The 15573-nt window shown below is 39.4% G+C and overlaps 2 protein-coding genes, 1 long non-coding RNA gene and 1 pseudogene across 4 annotated transcripts in view; 2 read left to right on the top strand and 2 right to left on the bottom strand.

Moving 5' to 3' along the window:
• The window catches only part of LOC146452434 (protein mono-ADP-ribosyltransferase PARP14-like), a 106492-nt gene that overhangs the window by 12843 nt on the left and 78076 nt on the right, over positions 1-15573 (top strand). The window lies entirely within an intron of this gene.
• Positions 1-15573, bottom strand: part of LOC146452436 (uncharacterized) — a 73666-nt pseudogene that overhangs the window by 3209 nt on the left and 54884 nt on the right.
• LOC146452437 (uncharacterized) lies at positions 1134-3748 on the top strand. Of its 2 annotated transcripts, none has more exons than XR_014859745.1 (4): positions 1134-1493; positions 1604-1680; positions 1773-2393; positions 3384-3748. It is a non-coding gene; the product is annotated as an uncharacterized LOC146452437 (long non-coding RNA). The 2 variants fall into 2 exon arrangements; XR_014859746.1 differs by having other exon boundaries at positions 1773-1874.
• On the bottom strand, positions 12956-14541 carry LOC146452438 (uncharacterized). Its single transcript, XM_085097840.1, has one exon. The coding sequence runs from the start codon at positions 14407-14409 to the stop codon at positions 13549-13551; it is 861 nt and encodes a 286-aa protein (XP_084953966.1). The 5' UTR covers positions 14410-14541; the 3' UTR covers positions 12956-13548.

Here is a 15573-nt window from a genome sequence, read left to right on the forward strand (position 1 = left end):
ATTCTTTTGGAGCTTTTGTTTTTTTACCTTCTAGTGAGGGCTCAAAGTGTGTGTTCTGTGAACCTAGTTAAGGGGACTTATGATGGGGCGCCATTATGCTGGTCTACTTCTAAAGAAATAGTAACTACAGGAAGTGCAGGAGCTGTTTTACAAAAGGTGACCCTGTGTCTCAGACTAAAAATGATAATCATATTTACTATTTTGTTATTATTACTATTATTATTATTATTATTATTATTATTAAAAAATAATAATCTCTTTATTAACATATAGCAAGCAAATTGTAAAAACACTATTCATTTACAAATTCTAAAAAATAGATAAACGATACATAAAGGAAGAGGAAATAGATATAAATAATAATAAAAGTTCAAAATTCCATAAAATAAAGAATTCCATCATGCAGAGACATCAAGATCATACAATCGAATTATACTAATGACGGCTAAACCAGTGTCCATAAAAACCCCTAAGTATAAAAGCATATAGACACGATAGATTCAGATATCCGCATAGCGACATTTATTTCACAGTCTAATGATTGCTCTATCTTGCTACGAAACGGCGTTCGCGAACCTCTGACGCATGCATGTACCGATCTTAAGAATTCAAACGAGATCTGTGTCCTGAGCCAAGTGATTACAACATGATAAGGCTCGGTGTCTTTCTGAGCTATCTTATCTGCGAGATGCTTTAAGAACCGCTGACACTCGTTTCCCATTCCGCCATTGGTTCCAAACACTAAAGGCGTAAACGAAGCCATTTCTACATCTAACACCCGCTGCTGGTACTTGCGCTTCTTCTCTTCTTCTTGCTCTTTGAACACTTCCGATGTTGGCTTGCTCTGGTAACATTTGGAGTTGACGTGCGTAACTCTAACATCAAAAAATGCCGTAACTCCTCTCGCCCAGAAACCTCCCGCTTTGATGTCCAACCTTGCCTCAGAACTTGTAACAGTGCTCCTCAAATTAAATCGCTCGTTGTCCAGGGGATGAAGGCGTGGTTCGATTTCGACATTATTGCAGATCTTGTCGATGAATGTCGTTAACAAGTTCCGTACACCGTCCTGTCTCTGCGCTACAAGTTTGTTTGTGTCTAAAGTGTTGGACCCACTTATCATGAGTTGTATCGGTGTCACAGTCATCGGTACTCATATTACAGGGTAACAACTTACCTGACCAATTACCATGGTTGAACAGGCCCTTGTCAATTAGGCTTATTGCTTGTTATAGCCCTCATAGCAATACAACCGTTTTTACTTAAATAGGGTGCTAAACTTCGCTCTTTCTCTCTTTGTTCAATTATTAATGTTCCTATAGATACACCAGTACGTATCAAGAGATTAGTCGTTGAAAAGTTTGAAATGACAAAGCGATGGGAGGAAGAAGTTTCCCTGGTCAAAATGGAGATGGCCCACTTCATAAAATTCTACATGGAGGTTGCTATGCCTCAGCTTCAGAGGATTGCAGATGAGTTGAAGGACAGCCTCGACAGTTAGCCAGTTTGATTCAAATGAATTCAATGTTTTACATTCATGTTGAGTAGCATTGTCTTTGAATGAAATATATATTTCCAACTGCTTTTCTTCTTTTTTTTCTCCCAGTTTTTCAAGATCCTCCCCGTGAATTTGACGTTGAGATGCCGCGCGAGCCTGGTGAAGAGTCTGTGCAGTCAGAAAGTGTATGCTAAGAATTGCAAAACCTTTTAGCACTTGTCTCTAGCTGGAAATCATTTTGGCTAATAAAGATTTTTTTTTACCCTTTTACGTTTAGGTGGAGATAGCCAGGTAAACAACTGAGTCTCAGAACACAAGAGTAATTGAAGGAAAGTTGGCGTGTGTCAAAAAGGGGATCGCGTTCTGTAAACTTCAACTGGTCAGTGCAGCAACCTCATTCAAAGCCGCTCTGTCAGGTATCAGCTTCGAGGAATCCCTTGATATCCAAGATGGTGAAAACGAAGAGGAAGATGATGATGATGTCGAGGACGATGTCGATAATGGTGCAATTTCTGATGACGAACGTGTAGACATCGATCAGCCCACCGCAGGGGAGGATCTTGAAGTCACTGGGGAAAATCTGCCGCATAGCAACCTGATAGAATGGAAATTTCCTGTAGAGATTAGCCAATCAACACTCGACGGGCGTAATGGTAGCTATGCTTGCAGTGTCATTGCGCTCATCTTTGCTCATGAAGTATACTGTCAGCGCCTTGACCTGCAATCAGTGCTTCTGTTATCTCCGCTGTGGGTTGTGCTTATGTGTTCTGCGATCAGAATTGGCAACCGGTTTTACGATAGTTGTCGCCATAGCTTGCCACAGCGTTTCCTGTCAGCAACGGAGGCTGCTATTATTGTAGAGCGAAGTGTCAGTGCTTCTGTTGACCTCCCTTTGCCGGTAAGCGTTTTTGATGAACATGCGCCCACAACTTTGTTGTTCCAGTTACGAAAGTTGTGTACCCGTAACCACGGCCATGCTGCCTTGCTAATACCTAACGAGAAGACGGTCCTCTTTATGCCCATCGAAAACTGCTCTATTGTCTTGGTGGATACTCATCGACATGGCCTCCATGGTGCCGAAGTGTTATTGGGGCAGCAGGAGAACTTAGACCAATTTGTACATGCCAGCCAGACCGTGCTAGGTTTGCAGGATGACACCTACGCCAATCTTTCCTTTATTACCTTTTAAGTGGAAACCTGCGTAAGATAGGTCCAAGCTTGGGACAGCAGTCATCCTCCAGCCCTGTTCTCAAAGTCACTTCCAACACTTCTTACTGGTTTTCATACCCAGCCTTCTCCCGGGCGACGTGCATTGTTAGTTATGCCAATCAACCAAAACATCCTATCTGGCATGCTCTATCCCATCGACAATCATATGACTGTGCAGCTTTGTTAACTGTGATGTTTGACTGTCGGGGAAGCAACTGGGATGTTGCTTCCTTTGCTCGTCAACACTTGTAATGTTATTGTTTTTGTCATGTGTTAATATTTGCTTTCTGTGTCGCCTTCACCGGTTGTACACACTGTTTAGTAACTATTCGTAATGTTTTTGTTTGTATCCGTTTCGTAAGATTGCTAGCGCTTGGTGTCCTTTGTTGGTCTACTGTGCGATGATTTTTGTTTCCGTTTTGCGTGCCTTTGTGGCACAATGTTTGCAGATTTTTTTTATTAAAGGGGTGGGGTTCGACTCCCCAGCGCAATTGGCGACCGATGTCCCCCTGTTTGTGTGCGGACCCTTCTCTCTGGTATTGCACTTCTTCGCCATTAGATGTTATGTCCTACAGCCATTGCACTTACCCTACTAGGGGGCTGCTCGTCCGCCTTAAACACAATAACATATATTAATAAGTACACGGTAAGAATTGTAATAGTCTATTCAACTTTCCAGGTATTTACCATATTTCCTGCAATTAAGAGTGAAAACCTCGCTTTGGATTGGTCTAGAGAAGTGGGTGATTATAGTACAGACGCACGCACGAATGTCGTCACTATGGCAGGACGAAGTTATTTTTTCCCGAGAATTTGCTTGTCGTCCGAGACAACAACAAACAAAACGTCTTGGAACAGATCAATGGGATATAGGGCCTTTTGTGTGCTAACAAGCTAGAATGTTTGTCGTCAGACAAAACGGATGAAATCTGTCCCCACGTTTGTCTGTGAGAAAATGCAGGAATAGTCGACGATGAACAACATCACGCGGTCGATTTTTTGGAAGCAGAAATGTGCTAGTAGAATAAAGGTTACTTTGAGAAAGCTGTTTCCAAACTTCTTTGAAGTTCAGTATGCTAATTTGCAACTTCTTCATCCTAAGGAGTTGTTTACAGTTTACAACGTTTGTGAAAGCACTTGGTATGAAGCTCACTTTAGAGAATCTTAGCATTAAGGTATATAACAAATTCATTCCATTCGGGGACCGTGTGTACCGCATAGAAGATGTCAAAATGCGGCAATAATATCAGACACGCTACTCGCCTGAGGTTCATTAGCGTACTTCTTTGTTCTTGCCATATTTTGACGTCTTCTCCACGTTCAGCAATAGGGCGCGCACGGCCAAATGGAATCTATTTGTTAGAACCGACCGTTAAAACTTCAGATCTATCAACACAAATACCTCTTACATAAAAATTCGTCTATTCGACAAATTTCAAAACAAGCAAAATGACTCGTATCACGGATGAACTGATAACAAGTGACGGTGATTTTGCTCTTGTTTACATTTACAATGTAAATACACGTTGTTATCCTGACTGAGCTTAATTTAACCTGTGCTCGAGTAAAAACTAAACGTTTTCGTTGAATTAAAAAGTCATGGAACAGACAGTCTAAATTGAAGAGAAGTGGGATAATTTTACAGAACGGTCGATTTCGGAAATGCGACAAGAAAATACTATTTCGGTCCAATTTCTTATAGCGTAACTCTCCAGAAGCCTACTTTATCCCAAATGAAAGTGACGATTTGTGTTAATCTTGCCGGGGCTTTGTCATCATGGTCTTTCGTAGAATGGCCCATTTTGCCGATCCAACAAAATTGTACAAATGTAGCCCGCACTTTCGCGTCACTGTCTTTAAAGACATGCCTAACGTATTTTCCAAATTGGTGAAAATTGGCAGATTGATGCAGATCGGTAAACTACCCGGCCTTTCTCATCGTTGCTAACTCCACATTGGCGAAAAGTGGCATTCCAACCCAGACAAAACGTATCATGGTGACTTTCATTTTGCAGATTAGTGCAAACAAGATGCCTGCTATACTGGCATTACGCGTGATGCTGGGGCTGATTCATTTATTCCAACTGTATGCTTCGCCGATTGATAAAACTATCCTTGCTAATGGAATAGTTTGAGTCACGACGATCGCGTTACGTTGTTTTCCTTGTGTTACGCGACTCAGACTATCAGCGGAAATTTGTGAAATGCCATTGCGATAACGTAAGCTTCTCAATGACCTCTTTTCAGTCTCGCGTCGTGGTCTAAGACTGTCAAACAAAGCACGATTCCTTCGCCATGAACTCACCAATTTCCACCGCTTTAAATGTCGGATGCTTCTTAGAAGTTATTCTTTCGATTTACCGCTTCAAAATGGTGAAATTTCCGTTTGAAAACGGCACACTTGAGTCCAGAACATGTTAACAATATGGCGCTACAATTTAATCGGTTTTTAATAAATATATCAAATGATGCGTTGACGTCACACAGGTAGGGGTGAGTGGGTCCCCTCCCTCGCGATATAAGCGACAAGAATGTATTTTGATTGGCCTGCTGTTGTTGAAGACAATCAGAACAATACATCCAGAGTAGGAGAGGGGAGAGTTTAATGAATAAATTAATGTACCGATTTGTGACTACGAGGAAGAAAAAAAAAACACAAGATGCCTGCTTTACTGGCATTACGCGTGATGCTGGGGCTGATTCATTTTTTCCAACGGTATGCTTCGCCGATTGATAAAACTATCCTTGCTAATGGAATAGTTTGAGTCACGACGATCGCGTTACGTTGTTTTCCTTGTGTTACGCGACTCAGACTTTCACCGGAAATGTGAGGAATTCCATTACGATAACGTAAGCTTCTCAATGACCTCTTTTTAGTCTCGCGTCGTGGTCAAGGACTGTCAAACAAAGCACGATTCCTTCGCCATGAACTCACCATTTTCCACCCTTTTAAATGTCGAGTGCTTCCTAGAAGTTATTCTTTCGATTTGCCGCTTCAAAATGGTGAAATTTCCGTTTGAAAACGGCACACTTGAGTCCAGAACATGTTATAAACAATATGGAGCCAAATTTAATCCGTTTTTAATAAATAGATCAAATGATGCGTTGACGTCACACAGGTAGGGGTGAGTGGGTCCCCTCCCTCGCGATGTAAGCGACAAGAATGGATTTTGATTGGCCTGCTTCTGTTGAAGACAATCAGAACAATACACCCCGAGTAGGAGAGGGGTGAGTTTAATGAATAAATTAATGTACCGATTTGAAGCTACGACGAAGAAAAAGAAATCGTCCCGTTTTTAGACACGGTATGCCCCCTCAGGGCATCCCGCGTAAAAAGAAATCGACCCGTTTTTAGACACGGTATGCCCCCTCAGGGCATCCCGCGTAATTAATTATGCTAATCTTGCCCATTCTTTCTCATCATTCCCTCTACGGACATGTTCCCAACTTCAAATTTGTGAAGAGACATTCTGACCCAGAAAAAAACTACTTTTCACTCTCCTGCTTGGGTTTTAATCAATGACCATGAAAATTGGAGGAGATGTTAACAGCATAAAGAAGCCTACCATACCTTAGCGACAAGGTGAAAGGTCAAAACCAAAGGTCAGGAGGAAGAAAAATATGCCCCACGACCTTTGCTTTTAACCTTTGACCTTTTTACCTCCTAAGTTAAGTCCACTCGTCAAGGGCAATACGGTCACCAAGTTTCAAGGTCACAAGTGCTAATCTGGCGCTCTCTTTCACATCATCCTCTCTAAGGACATGTTCCCAACTTCAAATTTGTGAAGAGGCATTCTGACCCATATATAAAAGGCACTTTTGACTCTCCTGGTTTTGAATTTTAATCAATGACCATGAAAATTGGATGAGACGTTAACAGCATAAAGAAGCCTAACATACGTTAGCAACAAGGTCAAATGTCAAAACCAAAGGTCAGGGGAAAGAAAAATAAAAGCCACGTCCATGGCTTTTGACCTTTGACTGATTTCCTCCTTGACCTAAGTTCAACCGTGAAGGACTATATGGTCACCAAGTTTCAAGGTCAACGGTCAAAAGCAAAGGTCACAGGGACTAAAAACGCATCGTATCTTTTCCTAGAAAAAAACTACTTTTCACTCTTCTGAGCTCGGGTTTTAATCAATGACCATGAAAATTAGAGGAGATGTTAACAGCATAAAGAAGCCTACTATACCTTAGCGACAAGGTGAAAGGTCAAAACCAAAGGTCAGGAGGAAGAAAAATATGTCCCACGACCTTTGCTTTTAACCTTTGACCTTTTTACCTCCTGAGTTAAGTCCACTCGTCAAGGGCAATACGGTCACCAAGTTTCAAGGTCACAAGTGCTAATCTGGCGCTCTCTTTCACATCATCCTCTCTAAGGACATGTTCCCAACTTCAAATTTGTGAAGAGGCATTCTGACCCATATATAAAAGGCACTTTTGACTCTCCTGGTTTTGAATTTTAATCAATGACCATGAAAATTGGATGAGACGTTAACAGCATAAAGAAGCCTAACATACGTTAGCAACAAGGTCAAATGTCAAAACCAAAGGTCAGGGGAAAGAAAAATAAAAGCCACGTCCATGGCTTTTGACCTTTGACTGATTTCCTCCTTGACCTAAGTTCAACCGTGAAGGACTATATGGTCACCAAGTTTCAAGGTCAACGGTCAAAAGCAAAGGTCACAGGGACTAAAAACGCATCGTATCTTTTCCTAGAAAAAAACTACTTTTCACTCTTCTGAGCTCGGGTTTTAATCAATGACCATGAAAATTGGAGGAGATGTTAACAGCATAAAGAAGCCTACTATACCTTAGCGACAAGGTGAAAGGTCAAAACCAAAGGTTAGGAGGAAGAAAAATATGTCCCACGACCTTTGTTTTTAACCTTTGACCTTTTTACTTATTGAGCTAAGTCCACTCGTCAAGGGCAATACGGTCACCAAGTTTCAAGGTCACAAGTTAAAAGCAAAGGTCACGAGTGCTAATCTGGCGCTCTCTTTCACATCATCCTCTCTAAGAACATGTTCTCAACTTCAAATTTGTTGAGAGGCATTCTGACCCAGAAAAAAAGTCACTTTTGACTCTCCTGGCTTTTGATCTCTGATCACTTCCCCCCTTGACCTAAGTTAAACCGTCAAGGACTACATGGTCACCAAGTTTCAAGGTCAATGGTCAAAAACAAAGGTCACAAGGACTAAAAAGGCCTTAACGACCCAAATGACTCAATTGACTTGGATGACGTAATTGACAAGGATGATCCAACTGACTTGGATAATCCAATTGACTTGGATGATCCAACTGACTTTAAGGACACAACTGACTCAATTGACTTGGATGATCCAACTGAGTTGGATGATCTAATTGACTTGGATGACCCAAACGAACTCTTTGTTAATTTTAGCAATCGCATTTCGAACGTCGCCATACATTAACGGTTTGTACTTTGGACGGATAGTCACAGTCTTCTAACAGATGTTTTTTATCAACAGTTTTGCGAATCGCTGAAACAAGGCCGGGTAAGCAGCGTGAACATCATTACAGTCGTCTATAGGCATCTCTACCAGTCACAACTCTGTAGAGTAGGATTGGCGCAGTGTCAGAGCACTCGCCTTCCACCAATCGCCAATGGCCTGATCGCGGGTTAGATTTTTCCCCGGGTACTCCGGTTTTCCCCTCTCATCAAAAATTAACATTTGATTTGAGTTGAATTGCTTTGATTTAATAAGGAGATACCCTCGATAGGGATAACCTCCGGCATATCCTGTTGATGGTATTGATGTTTACATTGATCAGAACGAATAAAGACAAAAAAGTATGATTATTAATGCCTTGACCTTTGATTCGACAAATCCCAAACCTGTGCGTTTAACAATCCCTCTCTATAAGAGAAGCCCCAATTTTGGCAAAAATAAAACAATGATTGTACAAAAAGAGCGCAAAGTTGGTAATAATTGAGTCCAGTAACTTACTACCAGTTTCCGTAACTCGACGTGGTTCAGATAATGATTATTACTACAAATATGACAGAAGTTGCTACTCTCTCTTCTTTACTCTTCTCTACTCTCTCTTGACCTCTTTTCCAAAATAGTACTTGCACGAAGTGAAACTTTTTTGTTCCTGTACAAAGCCCTCGCTAATTAACATATTTCAATATGTTAAAAGATTGTTTAAGTTAATACAAACATATTAAGTAAAACCATCGAACAGCTTCTCTAAGAATCCTTTTGTATTCCTTCTTCCCTGTGTTATTGCATTTATAGTATGCTTTGAGGGAAACCTGATTCATTTGAATGTCGCCTTAACTTACTCCTTTTGGTGTCCTTTATACATGTAATCAGGCGAGAGCCCTAAGGGCGGGTAGCGGGAGTCGCACAAATGTGGGCACCCAGATAAAAAGTACAAAATGCGAGCAGGAGTAATCGAAAAAGAGGGTGGGAGTCAGGAACATGGCAAATAGAAAAGAAGACTCTACATATAGGACTGAGGTAAGGTGAAAAAGAGCTAAGTCGAAGTTCAGACATCTGTTAGCACAATAGAGCACAATAACGATTCTTCTTCTTCTTCTTCTTCTTCTTCTTCTTCTTCTTCTTCTTCTTCTTCTTCTTCTTCTTCTTCTTTTTATTATTATTATTATTATTATTATTATTATTATTATTATTATTATTATTATTATTATGTGTTCGCGAGGGACCCTATAATATTTAGTGCATGAAGCGTGATATCTGCGTATAATGCATGAACGCTTCAGCGATAGAAAAGGGTAGGGAATTTATGAGACAAATAAAACCAGGGCCACCTAGTTGTTCATTTCGCTAACATATCTGATCAAAAAGGCTTTTTGACTCAGAAAGTTGGGTGAAATGGTGACCAAAATGTACAAATATTTTGTTTTATCATTCGTAAGCTCCCCACTGGTCTGGCTACACTAGTCAGAATTTCTTGCGCAAAGGGATCAATCGTGATTATCACAATGTTGGCCAAATTATTCATTTAAGAGGTGATACCTTGCAAAGAAGAGACGAGTGCATTTCGATCGAATCCTGCGATAGAGAGAAGAAAGACAACAACAGATTTGACAGATTTTACAGTAAAAAATTGGCGGGAAATTTGACACAAAAAATTTAACGGTAAATAATGGCCCAAGAACACAAAATTCTGCCACACGATGGCGTAATTAAAATGTAACATTCATGTGATTTAATATCAATGTAGGTGATGAAGCCTTGCTGTAAAGGGCGCTAACTAGTAAGTGCGTTTCGATACTGAACGCAGGTAATTTTTGGCCGGGAGATATAGCGACCTAATTCAGTGTAGTTCCAGAGTCCCCACATGTTCTAAACGCAAATTGTCTCGCGCAATGCTGTTTTCTATTATTGGACAAATGACAACAGAGCCCCGAAGTCGTTCGTTGCAGTAAAATATCTGTTTAGAATAGCTTTCGGCTCCAAAAGTCTTGTTTTACAAATTGTGATGAAAAGCGCTGCTAGACTTTTCTCGCTTGAAGTGTCACCTCAAACTCTCGCCATGAGTCAGCTTAGGATCCGGATTATAAACACCGGGAAGCGGTACATGACTTGTTACCCCTGTGTGCTTACGAAACGCGAAGTGCTTAAAATCTCGCAAAAAAAAAAAAAAAATTGGGAGCTGTACATGCTGTGCAGGTATGAACATTCGCACAGTAGCTGGATCTAAAATGTTTGATTTTCTCCCTGCTTAAATCTGGTGATGCTAGGCCGGTCACTTCATCGCAGGAGATCGCTTTTCGATGCTAGTTTGATGGTGGTTCTTGTAAAGGTTTTTGAAACGATTTGTTAGTCTCAAACGTTTATTCCCTGCAGAACAATATTGTTGCTGCATTCGTATTCTCGAAGTCAATTTAACTCGAGCGCCGTTTTATAATCTCGAATAACTGATACTAGTTTCATACTCTAAACAATAAATTATGTTTCGCCAAAGAAATGTCTAGTATTATCTGTAAAACACGTCCTAAAAGATATTCTGAGAAACGAACCGTCGTGTTCTTCTGAGTTATAAATAACGAAACTTTCTTTTCGCGTCATTTGATCAAGGTTGACGTGATCTTGTTCTCGCAGCTTAATTACTTTCAGAAGGAAGAGAGAACCATTGGTTAATTTTGCTTTGCTGATAAGGAAAACAATGCAAGCCAAAACAGCCACATGTGAAGGAAAAGGTGGTAAAGGGCTGAAAATGCTTCCATTAGCTAAATAGGTTGACTCAACGTTCACTGGCGGTTTGTTTTTGGCTGACAGCTCAGTTTTTTCCGTTTGACTTTAATGTTATCTTGTGTGTCCGTGAGCCAATGTTGTGAAAACATGTTACGGACTTAAGAGGACCAACGCAACCGCCAGCCGGTGAACTTTCAAAGATAAGAAAGATTAAAGGAGAATTTTTTTTGTTTGTATAGTACGGTCCCCACTTCTCCGATTCTGGAGCAATGGAAAATTAAGGGGACCAAAGGTGATTGAAACTTGTTCAAAGATAAGAAAGATGAAAGGACTTTTTTTATCTGAGACATTGCAATGAATTTATCAATGGATTTACTAAGATAATGCTTTATTCGAGTCCCCATGCATATAAATACCTATTCCATTAATGTAGATAAGATCTGAACCAAGTGCAAAATGTTACTTCGTGACAGTGAATTATCTCTACTGCCAAATATTTTGGCTAGAATTTTTTTGTTGTCGGTTCGGTGACGCATTACATGTACCACACAGCAGAGCAGTTCACGAGGAACGCTTAGCTAGGCTATACGGGTAAGCTATAAATCCTTATGTTCCTAAGGACCCTAAGTTGTTAATTCTCTGCGCTACGTTGTTCTGTTGAATACGTTTTGGGAGATTTAGAGCCTACTGTTAAATAGGGTCCCCACAAGGGTCTGAACAGAAAACTTTTTCACGCAGTGTAATTAACTGATTGCTGTGATTATTATGGTGAATTTATGCTGTGAAGTGAAACTAAGGAGCCTTTTATGAAAACAGATCGCTATGTTATAGGCTGAGGTGTTCATAATTTACCTAGTCGTTAGTTTAGGCGAATAATTTGACTCAGAAATTCGGATAAAACTGTGACGAAAAACCGGATTTGTTTTTTTTCGACATCCACCAGTGCGTATAACACAATGTCACAATGAAAAAGTCGCCGACAGAAAACTGAAGGAAATTTATCTTTCAAAAAAAATGATAATAAAACCAGGGCCACCTAATTGCTCGTTTCTGTTAAGTATCTGATCGAAAAGCCTTTTTCGACTCGGAAAATCGGGTGAAATGCATGGTCACCAAAATGTGCAGCTGTTCTGTTTCACTTGTGGTCTGGCTACACAAAATTTCTAGGGCAAATGTAGCAATTGCGATTATCACAAAGTCTGACCAAATAATAGCTTTAATAGATGAAGCATTGCTATAAGGGACGAGTCCATTTCGATCGAATCCTGTGACAGATAGACTGCGATAACTTCGACAGTAACAAATTTTGCTCACGATATCACGTAACAAATGTAAATGATGTAATTTTAAAATATGAATGTCTAACTAGTAGTAATCATAGATTAGTGAGTGCGTTCGAGCTTTGTTAGCGTTAGCGCGAAAAATGACATGCATTTCATAATCATGGAAAGATCATGAATTTTTTTTTCAATTTTAACAGTCGGCTTTAGATCTGGACCTTTACTGTGGTAAAGTAATAAATTTTAATCTTCAAACTTCGTGTTTTCAGCGGGTGATGGCGTATAATTCACGATTTTTTATGCATTATAATGACTTTTTTTCTCCGAGAGCGACTGTTTTTTGAACTTTACAGAGCAATTCTTATTTTATATTACCAAATTCTTCATGCTGTTTGGAATTTCTCGTTCCTTTTACAGCCAGCGGGTGCGTTTATTTGCCGGTAAAGGAGGCACATTAGTTTCTAACCGTTAAATATAACGGCATAAAAACAGGAGATATAACGGAATGTTGCTCGATTGTATCAAATGCGTGGCAGTTAGAAATTTTCTGCTTCAAAAACGTATGTCCAGCGCAATTTTTGAAACCGTAAGTTTCTGAATAGTTTATGGTAGGGAGTCAGCCAATCAAATGTCTGTTAATTACTTGGAAGACACGAGTTTGTATATTAAGTCTGTTAGAAGTCAGAACTGTTGATTGGCTTGTTCTCAATGACAAACTTTGCAAAAACTTACGGTATAAACTAATACTGAACTGCAACATGACATTGTTAAAACGTCCACTTTCTTATATTTTAATAGGATAAATATTAATTTTATCATAACAATTGAAAACTGTTTCTGTCTTATGTTTCAACAGGATCAATGTAAATTATAATAATGTTGCACTTAGCAAATTTGTAATACCTCATAATTGAAAAGGGTCACTGTGGAATGCAAGATAACAGTGTCCACAGATACCTTCTTATGTATAAAAAATCTCAACTAGAACTGTAACATAATATTAACTGTGTTAAAACTTCAAGTTTGGTTTATGTTACTGAGTTGATGTATTCTGTATCGTGACGTTGTAAAAAGTTTCAATATCTTATATTTGGATACAATCGATTAGTATTATACACTACAGTGTGTAATAAGGATCTTTGCCTATTGTAGCTTAACTTATTTGAAAATTCTAGTTTGCTCTATAGTATTTCAAAAGTACAAATAATAACATTGTTAAAAGTTTTACTGACTGTTGTTGTTTTTAACAGAATCAATGTCTTCTTTAAGTTACAATTTAATAGAATAAAGAACAAAATATAACCTGAACTGTTCTATATATTATCATAGTAAAAAATGTCAACTACTTCATAACAGTGTTTCAGCTCCCATTTTTCTATATTTTAATGGGATCAATGTCAATCAATTTGTAGGATTGTGTGTCATAACTTAACTTTGCAATGTCAATGTCAAGCAGCTTCTCGAGGACTTCATCTTCTGTTGCTTCTTCGTGTAATCCAGATAATGCAAACAACTTGCTGACTATTTGCTGACCATAAACGCTGAGGTTAACCTTTGTCTTTCCTTGCTCTTGGTTTTCGACATAGAGTCTGAGGCTCCACTGGATTTTGCAAGTATTTGATTTCTGAGACATCTTGCAGTTGTTGCAGAAAGCAACCTTTCCTTTTATGGTGACCTTTTTCATACAGTGACAGCATGAACTGTATTTATTAATGCTGCTTATTCCTAGAATACGTGCAGTGATCTCTTTGGAGGTCGAAACTTCGTCTACTGTGGGAAGTGAGTCTTTGAAAGGTTCAGCTTCTTCGATTGTGCATTCACTTTCTTGTTTGGGTGTGTTGAGGTATCTCTGATCTGCATTTTTTTTTAGTCTCAGTTTATTGAAGAAGTAGGTGGATCCCTGATTCAGTTTGTCTGTGTGATTAGCCCAGAGTATTATCTTGATGTATCCGGATGGATCTGCAATGTAGCCCTCTTGCTTCTTGAGCTCTGATCCTTGTACCAGGATTTTCTTTGTTCCACCCAAGTAAGCGAGGTATCCCTTTACTTTAACAAGCTGCTCTGGTGCAACATTTGCTAGCGAATGGATTGATGTGACGTCTTCTTGGGTTTGGTATTTAAAGTCAGCAGTTGTTGTTGTAATTGTTGTGTTCTTGTTGATAACCACATCTTCCCTTCCATATTTCGTACTGAGACTGTACCTTTTTATTTTTACCGGTGATTTCTGGTTTTGCATGGCCTCCAGGGTTTCTTTTTTTTCAACTGCGAAGCATACACCTCTATAAATGTTACTTTCTGTCTGGAGATTGCAGTCGAAGTAGCTGATATGACCAGACTTTTTAATGGGTGACACTGAGTGAACGTAACAGTTTAATTCTGCTGCATCTGGGAAGAGGAATGAATAAGCACTATTTATAAACTTTGTGTTCTAGGAGGTAAAGAAAGGCCAAGTGTTACTGTAGAGGATAACATTATATATATGTTATTGAAAACAAAGTGTTCTAAGCCGGTACAACAAGAAATATGGGGAGAACACTGAGGAGAATATGCATGTTGTAACATTCAACAAAGAGTGTATTTTTTTTATTTTACAACAATTTTATGTACCCCTATCAAGGTACATGACTGTTGAATTTTCATAAATTAAGCTTAAGAAGTGAATATAGATGTGAAACAGGTCAAAATAGATGTCAGCTTAAAGGGATTGGTTTTGTCAATGTAAATGGGAAGTTGATGAGCTTACCAGTGTTATCCTTTGCTGATTCGGCCATTGTAGTAATTCTATAAAAGAGGACAAAGCATAAATATATGATATTTTTCAATGCCACTGAAGTTTATTCATAAAAGCGAATCGACAGTGCAAATGGTCCGTGCGACACAGCTGTAAAGACATCTTTTCGCGTGCTAGTAGCGATACAAAACCTTACGAGGCTTTCACAAATAGTTCCGACGAATGCTTCAAACAATATCATACTTGAAACAAGGAAGACAAACTTACCTGCAGAAATAGAGGAACAGAGTAGCCGACAACCCGGTCAGTTATAATTGTTTATTTGGCCGACCGGAAGCATTTTAATTACTTCAAGCTAATAACTATTATCGTGCGAGGAACAGCTAACCAATGAAATGGAAGTGATTAGGTTGGCATGGCAGCAATCGAAAGATTCCCGACGCAAAGTGGTACGTTATCAATGGCATCATCTTACTGTGTGCGTACATTTTTGTTCACTCTTTAGACGGCACTTGAGAGTGCAATTAACTCGCCAACATTTTGCTTTATTGTTATTGTTGTAATGCGAAAGAAACAGCGTTACACCTGCGTTACATTTTTCTTTGACGAATTTAAAGTGTAAGTCGAGCAGGCCAAGATCGGAAATGGGGTAAGGTTATCGGAAATCGC

The sequence above is a fragment of the Pavona decussata genome, unplaced genomic scaffold (genome assembly GCF_977016875.1).
Source record: "Pavona decussata unplaced genomic scaffold, jaPavDecu1.1 SCAFFOLD_368, whole genome shotgun sequence".
Classification (NCBI taxonomy): domain Eukaryota; kingdom Metazoa; phylum Cnidaria; class Anthozoa; order Scleractinia; family Agariciidae; genus Pavona; species Pavona decussata.

Bases quoted from the DNA above. Each gene is read 5' to 3' on its own strand.
- LOC146452438 (XM_085097840.1), bottom strand. From the start codon at position 14,409: ATGCAAAACCAGAAATCACCGGTAAAAATAAAAAGGTACAGTCTCAGT.